At 42.2% G+C, this 24,581-nt stretch overlaps 2 protein-coding genes across 2 annotated transcripts; both read right to left on the bottom strand.

The window, feature by feature from the left end:
- Window positions 1-337: 337 nt before the first annotated feature.
- On the bottom strand, window positions 338-13,880 carry mtr (5-methyltetrahydrofolate-homocysteine methyltransferase). The gene is made up of 33 exons (XM_072456699.1): window positions 13,736-13,880; window positions 12,547-12,761; window positions 12,206-12,295; window positions 11,790-11,859; window positions 11,618-11,710; window positions 11,411-11,517; window positions 11,201-11,260; window positions 11,039-11,133; window positions 10,868-10,968; window positions 10,731-10,792; window positions 10,592-10,659; window positions 10,429-10,508; window positions 10,058-10,170; window positions 9,848-9,988; window positions 9,567-9,752; window positions 9,275-9,454; window positions 9,050-9,166; window positions 8,750-8,890; window positions 8,594-8,683; window positions 7,637-7,786; window positions 7,460-7,567; window positions 7,176-7,276; window positions 7,043-7,110; window positions 6,844-6,964; window positions 5,371-5,452; window positions 5,191-5,289; window positions 4,451-4,526; window positions 4,195-4,350; window positions 3,898-4,097; window positions 3,620-3,820; window positions 3,354-3,546; window positions 2,493-2,605; window positions 338-631 (listed from the first exon to the last, which is right to left on the bottom strand). The coding sequence occupies exons 1-33, from the start codon at window positions 13,788-13,790 to the stop codon at window positions 542-544; spliced, it is 3,822 nt and encodes a 1,273-aa protein (XP_072312800.1). The 5' UTR covers window positions 13,791-13,880; the 3' UTR covers window positions 338-541.
- A 232-nt stretch (window positions 13,881-14,112) lies between these two features.
- Window positions 14,113-23,221, bottom strand: bms1 (BMS1 ribosome biogenesis factor). The gene is made up of 23 exons (XM_072456700.1): window positions 23,128-23,221; window positions 22,303-22,487; window positions 22,002-22,192; window positions 21,852-21,931; window positions 21,581-21,769; window positions 21,267-21,409; window positions 20,762-20,883; window positions 20,485-20,678; window positions 20,061-20,203; window positions 19,525-19,940; window positions 19,249-19,350; window positions 19,017-19,168; window positions 18,817-18,898; window positions 18,633-18,707; window positions 18,338-18,513; window positions 18,079-18,267; window positions 17,341-17,521; window positions 17,102-17,160; window positions 16,907-17,029; window positions 16,685-16,832; window positions 16,275-16,450; window positions 14,685-14,846; window positions 14,113-14,432 (listed from the first exon to the last, which is right to left on the bottom strand). The coding sequence occupies exons 2-23, from the start codon at window positions 22,473-22,475 to the stop codon at window positions 14,208-14,210; spliced, it is 3,501 nt and encodes a 1,166-aa protein (XP_072312801.1). The 5' UTR covers window positions 22,476-22,487; window positions 23,128-23,221; the 3' UTR covers window positions 14,113-14,207.
- Window positions 23,222-24,581: the final 1,360 nt, after the last annotated feature.

A 24,581-nucleotide genomic window follows, 5' to 3' on the forward strand; every position in this document is an offset into this window, starting at 1 on the left:
GGGTGAACTGTCTGTAATGTCAATGCTTCTCTGTGTTAGTCCTGCGACAAGTTGGCCACTGTCCAGGATGTATCCCGCCTAAGGCCCGAAGTCACTGGGATAGGCTCCAGTCACCCGCGACCCAGAAAGGGAACAAGCGGTAGAAAATGGATGGATGGATGGACAAAAGTGAAGAGAAGATTGATACGTCCTCATCCTCCCTGCATCCCTGCCAGAGATGGATTTCAACAGCCACAGGTGAGGAAAATGGAGGTAGATGATTTGTTAAGATTGTTTTATTTTAAGACATTTAGGATCAAAACATTTCACACATAAAAACACTTACAGTAACAAGACAGATAAAATTGCAGCATATAGGATAGTTTTGCTTTTTGTACTTAAAATTCTTTTGTTTTGAGATTTGACACTGATTTCACGGCGCAAAAATAGTGCTGGTGGTTTATTTATATCAGTTCAGAAAAGATAAAAGATCAGATTGTGCATCAAAGTATCTGGGGCACGGAGTCCAGTGCAGCACCTGTGAGTGACTGAGGGTCACAGCCTAAAGTTCAGGGTCATAGGCCAGAATGGGAGCGAGCCACTTCTCCACCTCAAAGACATCCATGCCCTTCCGCTGGGCGTAGCATTCCACCTGAGGACAAGAGCAAACATTCTGTCCTGGAACCAGCTCACATACTTAAAACAAACAGATAATACAATATACCGGTAGTAAATGGAGCATTTCAAAATCTCTTCCAAAAAAAAAAACATGAAACTCTTAATCTTTGGCCCAGGCACATGACACTTAGGACAGTGATAGAGCAACCTTTGACGAGTAAAACGCACCTGGCAGCATCTAGCTCTATGATAAACAGGAAGTCAGCCATGTTGAATCAAAGTGGCGCCGCCATGTTTGACTTTTTTCTTCAAAATCGTACTTGTCCTAGGTTTTTTGTCCGATTGAGGCCAAAACAACACTTTTTGCATCTCAAGACATTAAAATTTAATACATATTTTAAAAAATGTTGATATTCCATACGGTCTCAAAAAAGGCTTAATTTCCTGTTTTTTCAAGGACAAGTCACGCCTATTGGAATTGATCTACGGAGCTCATATTTCACTCACTAATGTGTTTTTATGGTCTGATTGGAAATAATAAATACCCATGTAACAAATTTACTCTATAGAGCCCTCAACCCATTGTGTGAAAAACTCAACATTGTCTGATTTGTTTGAAACTCATGGATTATATTCTCGAGACACCCATGAAAAAAGTGCATTACAGATATTGTGTATTTTCACAATTGGCCAGCAGGGGCGCAATGAATGCCTTCACTTCCTCTTTTATTTTGATGGGACATTTCCTCTCGTGCCGCGGGCTTAACATTAGCATTAGAGTTAGCGTTAGCATTAACGGTGGGTCTCTGTTGCTAGGCGACAGAGGCACAGGGAGGAGGGGGTGCAGCCAGGTCACCGAGGCTCTCTCTCTCCCTTTTTCCCTGCTCAGGTCAGTGCAGAAGGTGCCAGTGACACTTACAAAATAAAGGCCTCTGTGTTTTACAGATACAGAAGGAGTTTTATTTTGACATAGCCGGACAGCGACAGATGATTGTCTAAAGAATAGAGTCTAAAGAATAAAGGCCACTGTGTAAAACAACAACATATACAGAAGGAGTTTTATTTTGACATAGCCTGACAGTGACAGGTGATTGTCTAAAGAATAAAGTCTAAAGAATAAAGTCTAAAGAATAAAGCCTAAAGGATAAAGCCTAAAGAATAAAGGCCTCTGTGTTTTACAGATACAGAAGGAGTTTTATTTTGACATAGTCCGACAGTGACAGATGATAGCCTAAAGTACTTGTTAAAAGTCCTATGTTTATTTCTGATGTTAAACAAAAATATTATTGTGACCACGCCCCCAAACTAACCCTATGGCCGCCATCGTCCTTAGATAATGAAAAGACTCTGAGTCAGCAATTTGGTTCACGTCAAACTTTAACAAACTCCTCCTAGGGCATTACGCCCACTGGCCTCAGATTGGTGTACGTCCTCTGGACAAGTGGGGCGGTCGCACGGAAGGCGAGAGCCATCATCGCCGCTCCGCGGCTTTAATCATTATTATTATTATTATATTATAAAAGTGGTACCTTGGTTTTCCCTATTTATTATGTTTTATATATACATATTCAACAGAAAACAAAAGGATAATCCACAAATGTTGAACCTGGCAGTCGAGTGACTAGCAAGAGAACGACAAAAATGTGCACACCTACAACAGTAATTTTACTCTCAGCAACAATAAATATCATAAGCCTTTGGAAAGTCGTCTTATGAGACTTATTGGCTTAATGGATTTAGAAAAGTCAATTAATATATTTGAATTCATATTTTGTTTGTCTTCATTGATGTGTAACTTAAGCCAAGCTGATGCAGGTCCTGAGTCGGCTGCATCTCTCTCAGATCTGTCACAAGCACTCACACTAAAGTTTGTCCAAATAAGTATGTGCCGGTACCTGCTCCTTGGTGATCTTTCCCACCGCGAAGTACGAAGCCTGGGGGTGTGACAGGTACAGTCCTGACACAGCTGCAGCAGGTGTCATGGCCAAAGACTCTGTCAGACTAATGCCTGCACAAAACAGGAGCACACAACATCACATACATACTTCCCTATGTAAACTTTACAAATCAAAGCTTCAGTCTAAACACCCTGGGGGAAAATCCAGTCCCCAAATAAACAGCAACAGATCAAATACTTATTTCAATTTTTCTTATACAGAGACCGAAAACTCCTTTAGCCACATTATAACCACAGTTTTGTATATTGCATTTGGACCACATTGTAATCGTCACATATTTTAATACCGCTTTCCTTAAGACTGACTACTAAGCCTCTAGTTTCAAAATGAATATGTTGCAGCAAAGGTATAGTTCATGTCTATGGATTTCAGAGTGATGGAAATCTAGCACCGTTGCCATAGCAATAATAATAATAATAATTCAATATTTTATTCTTTGAATGGTCAAAAAACCTGAAAATGCCAGAAAGGTAAAACTTATGAATATTGGAAGACAAAATACATACTCTGCCTCATTCACCCCACATGACATTTGGTCTGCAAGTTAAGAATATAATTTTTACGAGTTTTAAGAGTTCCAAATTGGGTAATTATGCATGCACATTTCTATGATGCCCCCAGGGAAACTCATTGTATTAATTGAAGTAAAACAACAACGTTGATTAGAGAACAATACAACTTCCCTCTGGCAAAACTTTAAGAAAGTGACTGCATCTCCAAAACCAGTTCCACTTTTATCACACACACAAAACCTCTCTACCTCTCATTTAAGGAGTGAAGCAGGTATGAATGTGGTACCAGTGTTTTGGTGGATGTTGGCCAAGCTCCACATAGTCTTCTTCTCTGTGTGGTCGGGTTGGCTGGGGTAGCCAGCAGCTGGTCTGATGCCCTGGTACTGAATCTTGAGCATATCTGAGGTCTGAAGGGATTCTTCTGTGCTGTAGCCCCACAGCTCCTTCCTGACATGGGCATGGAGGTGCTCTGCAAAAGCCTGGACACAGCAGAGGAAGCACAACATTAATTTATATTTCCTTATATTCATGTACAATAATAAAGTTGCTTACCTCAGCCAGTCGGTCTGCCAGAGCCTTGACCATGATGCTGCTGTAGTCATCTCCTTTGTCTTGGAACTGTTGACTCAGCTCCTCTGCCCCAAACACAGCCACAGCAAATAGCCCCAGGTAGTCCTTTACACCAGAGTCCAGGGGGGCAATAAAGTCAGACAGGCAGAGATATGGTTCCGGGTTGGAAGGGTCCTTCTCCGCCTGTCACACAGCACATGCTCAGTAAGAGGACAAACAGCACTTGTGTGTTCTCCAGAGAGCTGCTAATGGAGAGGCACCTGTTGGCGCAAGCCGTGGAACACAGCTGTGGGCTCAGTGTCTCCAGAAACCTGGACATCTTCTCTGTACAAGCAGATGTCATCTCCTCTACTCTGGGCCTGCCAGAATCCTACCAAGCCCCGCCCCTTCAGAGTGGAGCTGTCAATCATCTGGTGAAGCATCTTCTGGGCGTCTTTGAAGAGGCGCAGTGCCTCTGAGCCTGCAGAGAACTGAGCATCAGTCACAGAGAGCATTTCTCAAGGGCATCGTATCTCACCACCTAATTAAGGCTCAATTCTAAAGGCCGTTGTACTAACCAACAGTCTTGTCTTTGAAGATCTTGGGGTACCCTCTGTTGGGGTACTTTCCTCTGAGCTGCCAAACATCAAAAAAGGGTTTCCAATCGATGTAGTCCAGGAGACTTTTGAGGTCGTAATCATCAAAGACGTGAGTACCAAGGAACTGGGGCTGCACTGTACACATAAACAACCACACCCCAATCAGGACATGTTATTTATGATTGAACGAGAGGAACATGCTTCTGTGAAGTAAAACAGTGTTTGTATGCATCACCTGGTTTGGGTGTTGACTGCCAGTCGATGTGTAGACCTTTTTCTTTGGCCTTAGTCAGAGACAAGTATCTGCGATCCTAATGCAACAGAGAATAAGTAGTATACAAATCCCTCTAAACACCCACTCTTTGAAGTGCGTAAATGAGAAGGGGAAAAATTATGGCAGGGTTAAAAGTTGTTAAATGTAAATTTTGCATATGTCTTGCATTCCCAATTAAATAGCTCTGACATTCCCTTCCAAAGTCTTGACCTAAACCTATACTATTAGTAAATCATAAACAAGGCTGTTGGCCAAATATTATTCCCAGACGTGAGACCAAGTCCCGTCTTTGGCGTCAAGTTTGTGTCAAGTCCCAAGTCAAAGACGGGTAAGTCCAAGTCAAGTTCCAGTGCTTTCAAGTCATGGTACCAAATTAAAGAAACTGGCTCATATTTTTGCAATTTATATGATTTCTTGAGAAAAAAGTCCTTGTCCTGTCAAGGTATCAACTATTAATAGAAAATGGCTTTCAAAAAAAGAGAAAAATCAAGTCAGAGGGTTCCAAGCCCAATTCGAGTCCTAGGTATTAGACCATTTTATCACATGTAGTCTCAAGTAATCAAAATAGTGACTCAAGTCTGACTCGAGTCCATACCTCTGATTATTAGTTTTAACCTTGTATGTATTGGCATCCCTGTTAAATCAAAAGCAAATCATTTTTCCAACTTCAAGAAAATGTGTAAATCCTCTTAAAACAACACCTTCAAAGAGTCGTAGTGATCCTGTCTGATGTCCTCATACTCTTCTTTCAGCTCATCAAAATACTCGTCCTTTTGAGAATCATCCTTGAGCTGCGAGCACTTAACACACAATTCATCTATCAGTTCCAGGGAGCACACTGAGTGAACTTTAAAACAGGCATAAGTATAAGATGTTCTTACCACCAGCACTGCACGGGAAGCATCCAAAACATGGACCACAGGACAGGTGTAGCGAGGTGCAATCTTCACAGCCGTGTGAGTCCTAACAGAACACTAGTTTTACACAAATACCACTCACAATTTGATGTTTTGAGACTACTTCACAACATTCTATTTATGGGAGAGAGCTTTTAATGTTTTTTTTTAACCAATTATATTTTTCTCTTTGAAATTCTATATATGAGTCAGCTTCCCATCTTGATATATTGAGGACTTAAGTTTTGATCAAAATATATAATATTTTGTTTTGGATTGTTAAAACCTATGGCAGTATTTTTCCTTATTCAGTTCTGCCTTAACCTGATTTCTAACCATGATTTCAACACATTTCAAGCTGGCCTCTCACTTCCAGGTATCAGCACGCAGTTGTATAGGCCGTGATTAAACGGAAGAAATTCACAGAATTGCCAATTATTTATAGACTTAAAAAACAGCAGAGAAGATTTTTAGAGCCATGTCACAGATCATGAACACATTAGTTATCAAGGGGATTCAGAACAAAGTGTTTTTAATGCTCAGAGAGGAGATGGTTTTCTAACCAGGATTCAAACTAGCGTGAATTAAGCTAAATGCTACCATGGGTACGTTTTTGATGAGGGAAAAATGTTAGAACATTGTTAAAGCTCAAAAAGGTCAATTTTGCATAATATGCGTCCGTCCAAAATCTCACTACATTTCTAGTAATAAAAGTCCAAATGCAAACATTATTTGCATTGTTATTTTTAAATTTCCATTTTATCTGATGCTTTTTAAAGTGATTAAATGTCCATAAAAAGCCTTATAAACATATGTTTGGAGGTCAGGACAATTGTAAGTACTTAGTTTGTTTCATTTCATATTCATGTTAATTTCATATTAAGGCCTTATCTGCATGAATGAAAGTATTCTAAGAAAATGAATTAATTTCTGCACACCTTATTTTCTTGATGCAATAAAATGCGTTCTATCCACTCAATGCTTTAAATAACCCATGCACAACTCAATTCATCTGTGAAATAAATAATGCTAGCACCTTTATCTAAACTAGGTTTCACTTGCATTTTGTCAACCACAAATAAGTAATCATTAATATTGATTTTAATACCATCCACTCACTCCAGTCCAACTGGGAGCTGGGTCAGTTTCTTTATCGGTCTCATGGAGCTCCCCGTCATGTTTGTGAGAAGCATGTCCGAGCCACGGAGACGCAAAACATGGACTGAACCAGTGGGAGTCACAGAGAAATTATGGACTGGATTTCTATGAAACCCAGTTGTTTCTTTTGGACTAGCAGAATGGATTTATGAAAGACACTAGTTTTGATGATTGGTGTATAGCACTGCATAATTTGATTGGCGGTGTGATCACTGCATTATGTATAAAATCAAACTTGTTATGCGCCCTGGGACTCAGTTGACTGTGAAAGAGTGATGGACTGGAAAGACTGGACTTTACTTGGACGTAGTGGCTCCTCCTATCAACAGCGGCGTACTCATTCCAAGTCTCTCCATCTCTTTGGCCACATGGATCATCTCGTCCAGTGATGGAGTGATAAGTCCAGACAGACCGATGAAGTCTACACAAAACCAAACATAGATATTAGCCCCTGCACACATTCTCACCGTACTGTGTTGGTTTGAATAAAGTCTGTTACCTGCTTTACGAGCGACAGCCTCCCGGAGGATCTGATCACACGGAACCATCACACCCAGGTCCACCACTCTGAAAGAACACAAAAGTTACAAAGACATTCTGGGACAGGACAAATTGACACAGGTCATCAGTACCTGAAGTTATTACAGCCCAGGACAACACCAACAATATTTTTGCCGATATCATGGACATCTCCTTTTACTGTGGCCAGGATTATAGTGCCCTGATAGGGATCCTACAGTAAAAACATCAACAAATCAGTTTTCTATGTATTCTAATTCATTCTATTCATCCATGTGCCATAACTACTGTAAACTACTCATTATGCTCAGTCAAATAGAAAATAGGAAAATTCATATAATATTAGATGCAATGTTATGCAGCTATCAATATCTCTATAAAAAACATCCAGACTCACGATTTCTGCAGTTACTCCTGTAGATTTCATCATCTCTTCTCTCTCCTTCTCCATGAATGGAATCAGATATCCCACAGCCTTCTTCATCACACGAGCAGATTTAATGACCTAAACAACCAAGGGTTAAGGTGCGTCTGTGACATATACCACATTCTCATATTTGAGGACAGTACCAACCTGAGGCAGGAACATCTTGCCTGCTCCAAACAGGTCCCCCACCACTTTCATACCATTCATCAAGGGCCCTTCAATGACGTGGAGGGGCCGCGTGTAGCACTCAAGGGCCCGACACTCCTCCACATCCTCCACCACATATTTCTCAACTCCCTGAACACAAACAGTTCTCATCTTATTATTTAGCTGGCCTTGTCAAAGCTTTACGGGCTTCTAGTGAATTAGTCTGGAATGCATTCTCTCAAGAGAAGAATCAACAAAAAACATTATATAAAGCTGCCAGGCTACTGTCACACTGCAGGGTATGAGGCCCAATTCAGATTTTTAGTTAGAAGCGGATTATTTTATGTGTTCACATTACATAAAGATGTCTGATGTGAACTACATGTGGCCCACATGCGCACAAAAGAACACAACGTCACACGTAGCTCACTGCCTTTACGGCAATTAAAAAGGCACGTTACCCGGCTGCGTCATGCCGCGTCCACTCCTTTTATTGATGTCATTATTTTCTTTAAATTTTGAACAAAGGCATTTTTATTTCCGCTGGCATTGCAGCCACGAGCGCCAAATCCCTCGCTTGCCCACTTCCTTCGCAATCTCCTCAAAAACCGACCGGATTACGGTAAGAACCCTCTATTTTTGCCAGAATTGATTTGTCACCTTATATATTGATTAGTTCACAAACTTCTTCTTTCTTTCACTAACAGTTTTCAGCTCATTCATCTGCCATTTCTCTCCACTTTGACTCAGAATTGACAAGTTTATCCCAGAAATGTTGCCTATTGATGACGTCCATATACGATAGTGGCCTAGGGCGGATGTGTGCTGTTCAGACTGCCCTGAAAAATATTGTAGCTTTATTTTAACCATTTTACACATTTAAAACAGATCTCAGTTCAGCTAACGTAATAACTCAATCAAGTGTGTGCCGCTTTGTGTTGTGTTCTGTGATTTTACTTTGATGAGCGCGTATTCTAGCCTCTCCTCCACCGTCCCCTCTCTCCACTCTTCAGTCTGAATAGTCTTCTTGGCTCCTTTCACATTGTTCTATAGAAGAGTACATAGTGAGAGATTGATGCGCAGAGCTCTGTTGATTAGAACTATTTTTGGTACCTGTGCATATGTCAGCAGCTTCTCTGTGGCTTCAGGATCTTTATTCCATATCAGGTTCTCACAGAGATCTAACAATTCTTTGTTGATGTCGTCATACACTGGCAAATTCCCAGCATTTACTATGCCCATATCCAGTCCATGCTGCAGAGAGAGGTATTATTTATAACCACTGAGGGGTACTCTTATCATATATTTGGTTTAGAAGTTCAAAACACATATACTTGATGCCAGGACCATAGCAAGCTTTTAAAAGTACAAACAAATTGCCATTGTAGGTCAGGTAAACTCAAACGTATGTACCTTGATGGCGTGATAGAGAAAGGCCCCATGCATAGCTTCTCTAATGGCCTCCATCCCTCGAAAGGCAAAGGACAGGTTGGACAGTCCTCCACTGACCCGGACTCTTGGTAACGTCTCCTACAAGAATTCAACATATTCGATCAGAGACATTTGACTGGGGAAGGACATTGCAGAAAACTGTTGAAAGCTGGATTCACGCTCGCAATGCTGCAGCACAGTTCCTACCTTGATTAGCTGTGTAGCCCTGATGAAGTTGACAGCGTAGTGGTTGTGTTCCTCCATCCCTGTGCCAATGGTCAGGATGTTGGGGTCAAAAATAATGTCATTTGGGTCATATCCCACTTTGGTGACTAATAGCCAATAGGCGCGAGAGCAGATCTCCACTTTGCGCTCCGTATCTGTGGCCTATGGAAACACTGCAGTTTAGATTAAGGAGCTTTTTTAAATCACATGTTCAAGATAGATAGAGATAAGATAGAGGAAGGAGGAAAGAGCATGATGAGTGAGTGGAGCAGACCTGTCCCGCTTCGTCGAAGGCCATGACCACGACTGCGGCCCCGTAGCGTTTCACTGTGGCAGCTCTCTGGAGGAATTCCACCTCCCCTTCCTTCAGACTGATGCTGTTCACGATGCACTTCCCCTGACAGCACTTAAGCCCGGCCTCAATCACAGCAAAATTGGATGAGTCTATGCACAGAGGAACCTGAGGAGAGGAGAACGTAAGTGTTGTATAGTATGTATAGGTATAATGACACTAAGAGCTATTTATGCAAGAGCTACAGCAACTTGTGTCCTTACTTTTGAAATATCGGGCTCTGAACCAATAAAGTTGCAGAATCGTGCCATCGCAGCCGGGCCTTCCAGCATGCCTTCATCCATATTTATATCGAGGACCTGAGCCCCCATCTCCACTTGAGCTTTAGCAATGCTTAGAGCCTCCTGAACAGCAGGAGGTGTGCAATTTAGAAAAACTCAAACGGGAATAAACATATAAAATACTTCTCTCACCTCATAGTTTCCGTTCATAATCAGCTTGGCAAACTTGCGTGATCCAGCTACATTACAGCGTTCACCTATGTTCACAAAGTTGGTGTGTGGGCCAATCCTGAATGGCTCTAAACCTGGAAGAAAAAAAACAGGGGTCACTGGAAAAAGCTGGAGACAGGCAGGGCCCATGTCACTTATTCCAGGGGAATACATGAAAAGTGTTTTTGTAAGAATGACTGTCAAAGGCTTTTGATAATTGTGGGTCACATAATGTGATGTTAATCTGCTTCTGTAGTTTGGGGACAGTAAAGAAAAAGTATACAGAGTTGGAAAATGTTAACATAGCAAACATATTCTTATCAAATCCAAAGTCAGTCTGAAGCAGAGAGTACCTGAGAGTTGGAGGTACTCTTGGAAGAGCTGAGAAGGAGGAGATCGGGGTACAATGTGCCGCACCGCTTCACTGATGACCCTGCATGACAGAAGAAAACTGTTAGAAGTGCTCCGCCAATGGCTGCACCTGGTACTGCAGTCAGAGTTTGTCCTGTGTGCAACCTGATGTGAGCTGGAGTGGTTCCACAGCAGCCGCCCACAACATTCACCAGTCCATCCATCGCAAACTCCTGCTCACAGGAGAACAGTATGTGTGTTTAAACAGCATAGAAGACACCATTTTGACAGTTTTCCACATTACCTTCAGACTGGAGCCAGTGACCTCAGGGCTCTCATCATAGCCTCCAAACGTGTTGGGCAGGCCTGAAACATCATAAGAGGTCATACATGCTTTATAAACATCTGATACACATATCATTTATGAACGCTTAAAGTCACCTGCATTAGGATAGCACAACACAAACGCAGATGTGCTCTTGCCAATGGCCTCGATGAATGGCCTCATCTCTGTCGCCCCCAAGGCACAGTTTAGACCCAAACTAGACACAGTACAGAGACAGTGAGAGGGAGGGCAGGTACAAACGGAGGTATATGTGGAATCTAACTCACCAAAGAGGTCTGGCGTGTGCCAAGCTGACCACAAAGGCCTCACCGGTCTGCCCCGACAGTGTCCTGCCACTTCGGTCCACAATAGTCCCTGAAATCTAAGTCCACCACAATTAGAACAAACATGTGCTCAGAACCACATCTCACATCAGAGGAGATCCTTACAAAGATGGGCTTCCTCTCATACTTCTCTTCAAAAAGAAGGTCAATGGCAAATAAGGCAGCCTGGGGACAAAACACAAGAATCTTAACCCAGCTTTTCACAAGGCACCTGGCTGGACTTTAAAGTTATAATACTATTAATTTGTCGTAATACTAAGCCTCACCAATATTCTAACACAAGTATGACATAAGTAAGCAATTTAACTGAATAACCTTAGCATTAGCAGTGTCAAAGACTGTTTCCACCAATAGGATGTCCACTCCTCCGTCCAACAGCCCTCGGATCTGCTCAGTGTAGGCCTCCACAAGCTCATCAAATGCTGAACATAAATAAAATGTGACACAAGTCAGAAGCGTTCCTTTCTTATCGCAAATGCAAACAAAGCATTATAGATCTGTTCATATTTCCGGGATTCTTACTGATGTTCCTGAAATCTGGCTTTTCCACTGAAGGGGACACAGACAGCGTTTTGTTGGTGGGACCCAATGCCCCTGCCACGTACCGCTTAGAACCTGATAAAACAGTCAGAAAAGACTTCGATAAGCACAATGTGGTCATTTTTGATGTATCCTGCCTGCAACGTTCTATTACCACTGAGTTTGAAGAGATCATCTACAGCCTTCCTCGCCAGTTCAGCAGACGCCCTGTTTAGTCGATAAGCCTGGACACACAACACAAAACAAAGTCACTGAAATTGAAGCACAGACATATCTCAACATGGATCTCATATTTCACACAATACCAGTAGAATTGCACAATAGCTGAAAAAAATGAAAATTATCATCACAATATTATCTAAGGCAATATCTCATGAAAATAAATACATCTCAATTCCCTAAGCACTCCCATCAGACAGTAATGTACAACTAAAGCTGAAACAACACTGTGTCTTGTACTATTTGAATTCAGCCTAAATATTCAAAAAACTATATTTATCATATAGTAGAGCCATGCGTGAGTTATGTTCATATCTTTGTGAATGGACAAAGACACTGCTGCAAACGCACCAGATGTTCCAGCCGGTAGTCGGCCTGCGCCACAGACGTGCTGCTGAACGTGTTGGTCTCAATGATGTCCGCCCCAGCCTCGAGGTATTCCTGTCAGAGGAACAAACGCCATTACTCACCCACAAATCCAGCCTGGAACACAAACTGGGTAAAGTGAACACAAACGGTCTTGGAGCTTTGATACCATCACTAAGAACCCAAAGATTCTACTCTCACACTTGTATGGTTCTGCAACAGCTAATCTCAAATGCACCGTATTTATTCAATTACTGAAAGAATAATTCACTAAATAAGTTGATGCTAGGTCAGACTCAGTATAATGTAAAAAGGGGCTGTAGTACCTTGTGTATTTGGTAGATGATCTGTGGCTGTGTGAGGCTGAGCAGGTCGTTGTTCCCCTTCAGAGCGACAGAGTGCTCTCTGAACTCTTCCCCTCTGAAATGCTCTTCCTCCAGCCTGTGCTGCTGGATCATGGTGCCCATGGCCCCGTCCAGGACCAGAATCCTCTGCTGCAGCAGAGCACGCAACTCTTGCTCCAGAGGACACCAAGACATGGCTGTTTGGAAGTTATCATTTTAATTTAGGGTTAAATTGTGTATGAACGAGGTGGGTAGTACATTTACTTGAGTAACTTTATAATAAAATTATACTTCAAGTAGATTTCGGACACCAAACTTTACTTCTACTTGAAAATATAATAATATCCAGTGTAACAGTACTTTTACTTGAGTAAAGGTTTTGGTTGTTCTTTCCACTGTGTGTAATTCTGACAAAACCTTCATTGTGAAAATCTTTCGATTATTTTAATGATGCTTCACCCATATCACCTTGTATGAATCTGATGTGTGTGAATGACTGGTGGAGGGGCAGATGGCGCAATTTGCCAGTCTTGCAGTCCCAGCCCCAGGACAGCTGTGGCTACAGTAGTAACTTACCACCACCAGGTGTGGGAGTGTGCGCAAATAAAATGCATTATTATTAATGCCTTCAGATTTGATCATCTTTCTGTTATCAGTTTTGGTTGTTTAATCATTGTTCAATGTTTTATGTTGCACCGTATCAGCACAGCAAGTTCCTATGTTTGTGAATTCTGTTCATTGGCAATGGCAATAAACCTTTTCTGATTCTTGATGTCTGCAGATTTGGTGCCGCATATAATATATTGTCTTTTCAATTACATTGCGGTCACTGTATTCCACCTAATCAATAAGTATTGATGTCAAACACATTTGTTAGGCAACATAGACCAATCATTTGTTATGTCCACACAAGCAGCGTGTATTGCGTCAACTCGGATAACCTCATCATCGGACAAACCAAGAAATACTAATGGAGATCGGCGCACGTTTCTGCCACAGACGTGAACGGACGAATCAGCAGAAAAGAGGCCAGATTCAGGTCCTCATTACGGACTGAAAGGCGCAAACAGTCCACGTCCAAACCACGGTCTGAACCACGATCCGAACCACACGTGCGCGCAGTCACCTCAATGAAATGCATCGGAAATAAGCACAGCGACGGGACATTTACCGGTGCTTGAAGCCTCCTGGAGAATGTTTGTCGGGGCCATGCTTAGCACCTTCATTAAATTACGGCCCACGACTCTTCCGAGGATCTCTCCGTAAATGTTGGGGCCAACTTCTGCAACTTCAGAAAGGAACGAATCGGCGTTTACGAAACACTTCCGGCCAGAGCACTTCAGAATAAAATAACGATGTCGTGCACATTGACTGTAAAGTCGCACCAAAGCACATCCGTGATTCACGCCCAGGAATGTGACTTGCTATTAATACATGGGCTATTGCCTTAACATAACCCTTTAAAAATGAATCAATGATTAAGATTAGGCTGTTCTGATGAGTGAAAATTAAAGAATAAATCAAGTTCAAAGACTTACAACAAATTAGCAAGTTACATGGGACTATGTATTTATTTAAAACAAATAAAACATTCATTTTTTTCCAAATAGATTATTACAAAAATTGCTCGTCTGTCAGTGCGGTCAGTCCTCAGTGTTTCCTTTTAGACTTGAGCGCACACTTTTCTTCTCCGTCTGGCCCATGACTCGGTACAGCTTCTTGCGCAGCTCCCGTTGCCGCTTGGTTTTGGCCTCCTCCTCCCGATTCTTCTGCTCAAGGAACTCTTTGTGCTTGGCATGCTTTACAGTTTTGGCCTTCTTTGTTTTGTAGTTGTGAACTGTGCCCAGGGCCTGGAGGAGGGCCATCAGCTGCAGAGGAAAAGCACAGAAGAGTTTGGATTCAGAACTTGCTGCAGATGTTTTGAGAGCCGTGGGAGGTTGAGTAGAAAACAAAAACTAAATAGAATCTACTGCCAGTGACACAGGAAAGAAAACCACAAAAGAAAATAGCTAAATAGGACATTGGACTGGGCACTATGAGAAAACTGATACATTTAGAAAATAAAATATTACACAATATAGATAATACGTTAAACTGGTGTGTCTGCATATTAGTCTTGCCTTCCTCTCGTGCGGTTCCCGGATCACACCCGGCCTCTGGAGGTCTCTGGGGGTCTTTCCTTTAGGTTGCTGCTGCTTGGGCTTGCTCTTGAAGGGAAGGGCTTTCTGGAGCTCTTTTGGGATGTGCAGTTTGTTGAAGCGTCTGGGAGCACGCGAAACAGGCTGAAAAAATGTCAAGTGTTAATGTTATTTGTGCTAGTTAATACAAAATCATGCTCAGGGCAGAAGGGTTGGCATGCATAGGGGTAAGTTGAAGAAAATATAATGTACAAAATGGACTTTTGAAAGCTTTTAAAACATGTTAGAATTGTTTTCCCCATCTTTATTCTCCTGCAAGCAAGATGCTATTGCTTTGAAAATTCCCACTTGCCCCCAACACACTCACTGCTCCAATCTTACGAAAATATTCTCAGCAATGCCATGAAAAGAAACTATCCAGGCGCGGTCCAGCAACACTGCACTTTGTTGGGAGGCAGTTTACTGTGACCAACTGTAAAGGGGCAGACGTAAATCTGTAAAACCCTTTTACAAAAAGGAACCGTATGGAAGATTTTGATTTTATATTTCATAAACATCACCGGTATCCCCGGATAAGAGGAAGACATGTAACAACATTAAATATAGCTTTTTCCATTAACATTAAAATTGTTAATGACAAAAATGTTGCACATGATGTCCACTTTGTTTATTATTATTTGGTGTTTAGGTTTTCCAGAATGAGCCTTGCATGAGTTTTATTGGTGTGACCAGTTTTAATAATGAAATGAAAAAAACACATATGTAATTGTAGCTTCTATTTTTAAAAACGTGAATATGGTTCTTTTAAGTTGTTTTGATCAATAATGTGATTTAAAAAAAAGAAAATAAGGATCAACCTTTTTCCCTTATTGTTTGTATTCATATTTTTCTGTTCCGTTTTCCAGATTAGCATTTTTATATATTCCTAGTTTTGATAGGGTTTTGTTTAATAATCTTTTCAGGGGTTTTTCTCCATAGATTGGCTCCCGGTCCCGTTTTGCACGCTCTGGAGCCTTTAAATGGAGCGCCCGGATGTGCGCCCTCTCTCTCTCTCTCGGTTCTGCTCCATATCGTCACGCTGGTCGCTCGCACGCACACTACCAGCTGGTTCGCTTGGTTGATGTTTTTTTTGGTTAGCATTTGCCTTTTGTTTGGCCTGGTGGGACCGGTAGTCCTATTTCCGTTTGGGCTGTAGCTAGGATTTCTTTGTACTTTTTTTCTAGTTAGAGAGGTCAACACCGGCTCCTACGGCCCTGTACGGGGCTGGCCCGGTGTCGCTCCTGTTTGTGTTTGGCTGGCCCCCCAGGTTCATCTTTCAGTTGTAACTTTGTTTATATTTTTGGGCACAGGGTTTTATGCACGTTTTCGATATTTGTTTTAGGTTAAATACTTGAATATGAATAAAATTGTCAAATTTGCATTTGTCGCCGGTGTCCTTTTATAAATATGTTTTTTCCTTTTTGGGGGTCATAACAAGGGGTCATAGATTATATCTATATGACAGACAAACGCATTATAAAGTCTTTATGCTTTGTTGAGTAAATGGGGACAGTACATGTCAGCAGAGCATACCTTGTACAGAGAGTCAGTGTTAGGCTTGTAGCGGATGCAGAGGTCATGTTTGAGCTGGCCCAGAGTCCTCATGCCCGCCCAACCATCCTTCTGTCCCACAGGCAGCAGCAGATTTGTGACCGCGTTGTAAAGCTGAGGGACAACCACCGGATACCAGGAGCGCAGAAACACTATGTCTGCACAAAACAGCACAGAATTGCATTTGTTCAACAGAATCGCTTCATCCCTCCTGACCGCCAAAAGGCAGTGCTTTCAGCACTGAATTTACAGGGAACATTTAGTGCTTTCAGCATCGACCTTCTGGTGGTCAGAAGGAATTCATAGAACCTTACGTGACATACATAACTCAATTTATTGATACATAGAACCGGATACTGCTTTACTAAGAATTCAAAAAATGACTTTCTCACCACTCATTAGAAGACGGTCCTCAAAGGTGGCTCTGAACGCTCCTGGAGGCGCAGACAGGGCCTTTTTGATTTGCCCTCTGACCCCTGACACACTTCGAATGGAGGCCCCTTCAAACTTTGCCACTTCGAGCACAGTGTTGAACATGCCCTACCACAACAATACACATTCATGTTTATTAAACCTAATCACGAAGAAAGAGCAATGGTGAGAAAAAGTATCACCTTAACAAAACTGGTGTTTTTGAAAATCTTATACGGGTAACCCAGGAGTTTGAGCTTCTTTACTATGGTCACAGACTTGTCCACATCTAAAACGACCCCTGTGGCTGCAATACGGAAATTAGACTAAAAACAGATCACTGTATTAGATCAAAGTGCATTTTAACAGATAATGTCCAGAGAATGAGATCAGCTTACCTTCACTCCAGCCACCGACTGTAGAGCCAAGAAGCCTGTGCCCTGTGGAGTGATTGGTCCTAGAGCACACAGACACACTTTTAAGTTGTAGTATATAATGTACAGAGTTTAAATGTACAAACATTTCGTACATATTACAACCATAAATTAGCTTGATTTTGTTTGTTTGTGTGAAGACAAAAAAACGTTTGCATCTAAAACTATGAATGTTTTTCTCCTTCTGACGTGGTGTGTCTCACCCCAGATGGAGGCCCCACAGTGCATGTGCTGGGGGGTGTACTTGAGCAGACGATGGCGTCCGTTGTGGTCCTCAATGTGATACAGGGGGATGGTCTGGAAGCGCCGCCAGCCCAAGGACAAGATCAAGGGGTCTCGAGTCTTCAGGATACGTTCATACCAGCGATGCTTCTTCAGGCGCATCTGAGGATCAACACTTTCATTACAATAAACACTCAATTCTAATAGAAGTTTTTTTTTCCATTGGTCTTGGACTACAAAACAATTAATATAAGACTGCATTTAGAAGTGAGCACCAAACGGCTAACCTGGCTCATACCAGATTGATATAAGTGTCACTCTCAATTGATCTACACTTTTATGGATACCAGAAAGTCTCTTGCCGAAACCAGTCTGGAAAAGGCGGAACATGATGACAAATATTTTAAGTTGATTGGTCGAAGCATCACAACAACAGGGAAAAAGCAGTGAAATAAAATATTGTTAAATCCAGTTGAGCAAATGAACAAAGTGCTTCTATGTGCCAGTTAAAAAAGTTAAATGATCTAAAATAGGTACGTCGTCGGTATCACCATGCTCGTTTGGGTTTGTCCTTTGACTTCCGCCAGAACCAAAATATGGCCAACAGCTTTTACACATACTTTGTCTTACTTGTAAAAGTTCTGAAACATATACAACTTCAGTATGCTACTGCTGCAAACTGCACTCACTACTGCCATTAAGTTTTAAAGAGGACTGACCTGCAGGTATCCAACGTTGCCTTCACTGGAGGTCAGCCCACCGAGGACGATGGGATAGTGTGGGTCAAAGTTGGTCACAAACTCACAGGGCAGAGAAGAGATTTCCAGTCGCACATACATGCCCGGTCTGAAACCTTCATACTGTACTCTGGTCTCATCATCCATGGCCTCAAACTCGGCTCGGTTCAGCTGCACAGAATACAATATGGTTAAATGGGCATCTATCTAAGAAGGAAGAGAAGGCTTGCGTATAGAGCACCTCTGCCTGTTTTTGCAACTCCTCTTTGAGGTCATCAAAATACGTGGCCTCGCCGTCGTCATACTCTGAGTCAAAACGCTCCTTCAGTCGTCGCTTCCTCTCCAGGCGTTGCTTTGACTGCTCCTCTACAGTCTGCACCAGTGGCGGCTCTTTGTCTTCTGCTTCACTATTACTCTCTACCTACAAGACAAACAATAGCACATGTAATCTATTGTAATCTAAAAGATTAATCAGTGTAGTCCTCATAAAACCAACACAGCAAAGGCAGACAATTAACTGACAGTTTAGATGAAACCTACCTGTTCTTCTACACTCTGGTTCTTGTGAACCTGCCCAGTTTCCAAATCCTCAAAGTCCCCGTACAACTCATCTGAAATGACAACTAAATCAGTCCAAGCCCATCGTCACAAAATTTTACTTTAACCAGTAGGTGAATGCTCCATGTGGCAAGAGCTGTGCTGTAGTCAGTGGTTTCCTACCGTCCTCTTTGAGCAGAGTGGCGGCATCCTCACTTTGCTCCCATTTTCCAGTCACAAAGCAGTCCCTGATAGAGTCCATAACCTGCGCAAACACAACACAAGATCACTACAGCATAACTAACTTGCTCCTCGCACACAAAGCATGCAGTGTGTGAGAGACATATCCAGCCAGAACTGGTCATTTTTGCGTGTGTTCCCACCTGCTGTAAATCCCAGTTCTGACTTTCGTTTGGATGGAAACGGGAGCAGTCCAGAGCGTCGGCCTGAACTCTCTTATTTTTCTGAGGCCGACTGACTCGAAATAATCCACCCAACTCATCCTCCTCCTCCTGCACTCCAGCTGCTTCTACCACTGTGGTCAGGCAGTGAACAGATTAAAACAACTCTAAAGAAGAAACTTATTTTGTAAAGATGGGTGTGATGTGACTATACCTGAGCCATACACCAGTTTACGCAAATTAGGAGCAGCTTCTTGTTGCCGTAGAAAAGCTTCTGATGCTTTCTGCTGCAGGCCCTCTTTCCAGCGTAGGGCCCCTGTGTTCACAATGTTGTAACGTTATAATCTTCAAAATGTAATAGAAACGTGAAAATTATTTCTACACTGTAAAGTTCAACCACAAATGGATGGGGTTAGAGGGACATTAAAAGCTTGATTGGAGTCAGTGTATTACACCATACTGTAATTGCAATTCAAACCAGTGGCCTCACCTTGCTCCTCTTCTGACCCCTCCTCGTCTGACCCCTCTCCCTCCTCCTCAGATCCTTCGGCCTCATCCAGCTCCTCCTCTTCCCCAGAGTTTTCCTCTTCCCCAGAGCTCTCATCCTCTGAGTGCTCCTCATTCTTTTCCAGCTCATCCTCACTGTCCGCAAATGCTGGCAGCTCTGACACAGTCTGCTCCAATTTTTGTTTCTTCTGAGAGGGTCCACTCGCGTCTCTGGCCTGTATCAAAATCTCATTGATGTCACCATCATGCTCATCATTCTCTGCCTCATCCTGTTCTTCTTCATCTTCATCTTCATCATCCTCTTCACTGGAGCCGCTGGCCTGGTCCTGGTCGTCATTGAAGACCACTCTTCTCCTGCTGCGGCCCGCTTGTTGGTCACACACAATTTCCTCCTGGAGCCTACATCACAAACATCATTTGGTCTGAACAATACATACCAGAACACAGAACTACAGAACTATTGACAAACATTGGGTGCAACAGCAAACAAAAAGACAAACAGTAAAGTCATAAACTTGCCGCTCTTGATCTTGTAAGTCGTCAGAGTTGAGAGTGGCTGAACCAGTGAACAGGGACACTTTACTGGCGGCCATTTTGACATCTAACGTAGCATGTGTGTCGAGAAGAGACTGGACAAGCTCTGTAGTAGGACGTGCCTCCTCCTGCCGGGGTATGACAACATCAGGCCAAAAAATAAAAACACTTATGACTCAAAAACAACACTAATACAGATATCAATAAGTAAAACGACAAACGCAGCATTGCAAATATCCTAAATGGATGGAGTGCATTGCAGACTTTGGTTTCTAATCGTTATAAATGTGTTTTTACCCAGTAGGAATGATCTGCGTTTGTTAGTTGGGCTTGTTATTTTCTGGGTATAGTAATTGTAAAGACGGCTTGATCAAATAAATATTATGCCATGCAACTTTGTGAGACCAACCTGTTGTTGCTTGACGTGACTTGAAGGCAGGTCCACATAAACTGCATCTTTGTCATAGACCACACCCCCCACTCCAGCCATGGGGGCGTAGAGCAGGCGCTCCTTCTCATTCAGGGCTCTCTTCTTTGCTGCGTCTGGCAGCGAGCAGGGGTCAGGAAGAAAGTTCACATCTGACACCTGGTAATCCCCCACCCCTGTCAACAAAAACACAAACCATTTAGTCACATGACAGGAACCGTTACAGTGTCTGATGGTTGCTACATAGAGAAAACTTCACCAGCAATATGAATGTGGCTCTTGTTCTTCAGATATGTCCCTCGCAGGTAGCCGTAGAGGGAAACAGAACGATCACACTTGGGTTCAGTTCTGACTTTCTCAGGGTTAGTTAGGTCCTCCATCCTGTCAACACAGCTCAGTTATTATAAAAACCTAAAATTGTATTTTCTTAGGGTCTAGTAACTATTTTGGCACAATTTTTTTTGCCATTACAAACTGCAGCTCTACATTTAGCGATGTACGGCAACGTATTGTAAAGAGGCCAACGCTAAACAGCGCAGCAGTTTAACCTAGAAGTAAGCAGACTTGTTTTTTATTAAGTAGTTGCGATGTCAAAAATAAAGCATAATGATCCACAGGTGATGTAGATTAGAACTAAACAGCAAACAAAAGCACAATAGGTCTTATTAAAAAACATTGTATATGGAATAAAATAGTTTTGTTTATGGTACATATTGCCAAGCCCAAAACGTGTATACTTTCTCACTGCATTGCACATAACTCACCGATCGACCAAAACGTAAGGATGGGACGTCTGCCACACCAAAGGACGAAACTTCATCACAGAGATGAAGCGTCCCAGATTTTTTACTTCTTGCGTCTGGTACTCCCCATACACCATACCAGACAGGTAAAACAGCTTGGCACCCTGCACAAAATCATAGATCATAGCCACAATACAACCGATGACTACAGCATTTTGATCTTAATCTTTTGATAGTTTGGTGTAGAAAAGGTTTTATTATTTTATGTAGTGATGTCTCAACCGCTTCTCGTAGAACAGTGATAAAATTGGTGAATTTGCAAGAACAGTGTTTACCTGGTAAACCTCTGTCCAGAAGCGGTGCTTTAGGATTTTTTTGGTTTTGCGTTGAGTCTTGTTGTTCTTGAAAGCATCTAGATGAGTGAGCACACCCATGATACGAGGAAAGCCGTGAACCTGGCAGATGTTTAGGAACTCAAAAGTCTCCATCTCGAACCCAAAGCTGGCATCAATAAGCATCAATACCTACAATAATATAAAAAGTTTAAAAAACATTTAGACATTTGGAAGTTCAAACATCCTCAAAATGTAAATAGACAACTCTCACAAGGTCTGCAACTTTAGCCAGATCAATCATGGTGTTGATGTCGTTGGTGCACTCCATGAAGGTGAGCCTGCGCTTCTTTCCTGCAGGACATAGACGAAAGGATGAGCACAAGTCGTCCACTTACTGGACATGCTAGAAGAGCACACTCACCCGAAACAATAGTCACAGGCCCACAGATGTCACCCAGCTTTTGCCTGGTAAAGTTCTTGATAAGACAGCGAATCAAAGTGCTTTTTCCCACTTTTGGAGGTCCCATCACCACTATGACCACAGGAGGGGGCTCCAGCGGGGTGCGGTCTACTAAAGGTATGTGGTGCTTTTTAGCCTTTATATCCTGGGCCCTAAAATCATTAGACAGGGATATAATGAAATAAAAATGTTTAACATCGTCTTAACTAAAAACCAGAGATTTCTAGAATTATTAAGATGTACTGTGGCGTGATGGCCTGACCTGTGGAAGGTTTTGGCCATGCGCACAGCAGACTGCACGCTAAAGGCTTTAGGGTTACGCTTCCGCTCATCTTCTTCTGTGAAGGGACCATGCTTCCTTAGCTTCTTCTTCTCTGCTTTGGGCCCACTATGTTTTTGCTGGTGCTTCCTCTGTTTCTTCACCTTTGCATCCATTTTGGCCAAGAGCTGCAAAATAAAAATACCATCATAATATCTTTAAGAGATGTGCAATACACTGTGTACATTATGGCTGCAGTATTGACTCAATCAACACAACATTTTCTCAGTTGCAAATTAATACTTGTTCCCTGCTGAAGTGAGATGATATAGGCTACTGAAATGATTGAATTTATTTGGCCAGGACAGTGCATGTTAATGAACATACATGACACACATGATGTAAACACGCCGGATGAGCCGTGGGCTAATTTTCATTCGTTGTCCCGCATTCACTTTCATTCATACACGTTTTTAGTGGTGGAACCGGAGGAAACTTAGGCAGACACGGGGAGAACATGCTAACTCCCCATAGAAAGGCCCTGCTCCACCAAAGACCTTTTTAATGAGAAGCGAGAGTACTAATCATGTGCTTCTTTACGTTGAATTAATCTCCATCATACTTTTTAAAGTTAAAAAATAAAAACACCAAACATTGCATATGTGAACCGGTTGGTGAACGATAGGCTTGCTGTCTGTCCTCCCCGTGTTTACTACTTTCAAGACGAGAAATTATTTTAACAGCACGGGACGGCTTTCCCAAATCAAATGTCAGTAGACAAAATACAGTTTTGTCCCCATAAATCTGATAAAACATACTGAATCAAACCTCGGGCTTAACTTCGGCTCCAATGGATGTGTTTTGACTATTCACGTGTGGCCGTGAGTCGGAAGCTCATGGTGCACGGAACAAATGGCAACGGAGGAAACAAATGTGATATATGGTTCCGCTATTTTTGAAAGCTCAACAGCGCCCTCTGTCCGACATGTTATTAGATTCATGCCCCTGTCTCACACACGTTTGAAATCATGATGAACTGATGGCGTTTCCTGGAACTTTACCAAAAATGAATAACGCTATATGTCAAATGTAGAACGTGTAAATTCCCCGACGCCTCGCTTCTTCATTATTGGTGTATCATAAAGCTCCACTAGATGGTAGTGGTGAGTCTGTAATGACAGATGTTCTACAACTGGTTGTTGCGTGCTCTTTTCACCTCTTCAATAACTTTGTTGTTGGTTGCCTTCTTTAGCCTTTTTCACCAGTCACAAAATAAAAAGTGTCGATCTGTTCTACTTTTCCCATTTATTATTTGACAAAACGTCTCAAATAACTGAGCCGTAAAGTTAAGAATAAAACAAGAACCTTTTCGAAAGACAGAATATTGAAACACTGAATATGGATTGAGCTGAAGGCCTATAAATATTCTCTTTGGCTACTAAAATTTGGTCCAGAAAAGGCATAAATGCCTTGTCTATTTTTATAACTGTCTTCACTCTTCAATTGGATTTCCCTGACAAACCAAGGTTCAGAGTGCCACATCAGTCTAACAAACAGGCCTCTGAGGCATTACTACTAGTCCTGAACGTGAGCTATAAAAGGAGACTGTCCTCAAAGTAAGACTGTTACAGTAGAGCAGATGAAAGAACTGTCCGAGAAAGCCAGGGTGAAGTCTGGGAGGGATTGTGTTTAATGGTGTCAGCTGGCAGAGGTTCACAGAGACAGTGCACAACAGTGCAGTGTCTGCTCCACAATTTTATTTTGAGACGGCTTCAACAGAGAAACTTCACAAATGACCCCTCACCTCAGAGTCTGTGCCATTGTGCTCTCAAAAGGCCACATCAGGACTGCTATGTGGCCTTGCATGTGTTTGACCATATGGCCACATGGTGTTATTATTGTATTTTGATCAGGTCAACAAGGTTAATATTACGCCTATAGGTTTATTTGGGATTGGTTGTTAAATTCTTTTTAGCAGAGGAAACACTTTGGATAGGTTTCAGTGTTGTGTTAGGCTGTTTTAAATCATGTTCCATGAACCATATCAGGATAAGGAAGAAGAATGGAGGTCACATCCGCCAGTTGTGCCTGTGTGAATGTTCTGCATTAGCACAGGCACAACCAGCTCTTGTGTTTGGATCTGTAGAGCTCATAAGAGCCTCTGAACTGCTCCCTCCAGACGTCATTCTCACCTGCCTAATAACCACACAAGACCAACAACAGGTTTGTTTCACATTAGTCCATTACTCATTTCATTCATTCTCCACACTCAGTGATGGAAA

The sequence above is a fragment of the Eucyclogobius newberryi genome, unplaced genomic scaffold, assembly GCF_026437365.1.
Source record: "Eucyclogobius newberryi isolate DKJ021-1_F unplaced genomic scaffold, fEucNew1.0.hap1 SCAF_20, whole genome shotgun sequence".
In the NCBI taxonomy this organism is placed as follows: Eukaryota; Metazoa; Chordata; class Actinopteri; order Gobiiformes; family Gobiidae; genus Eucyclogobius; species Eucyclogobius newberryi.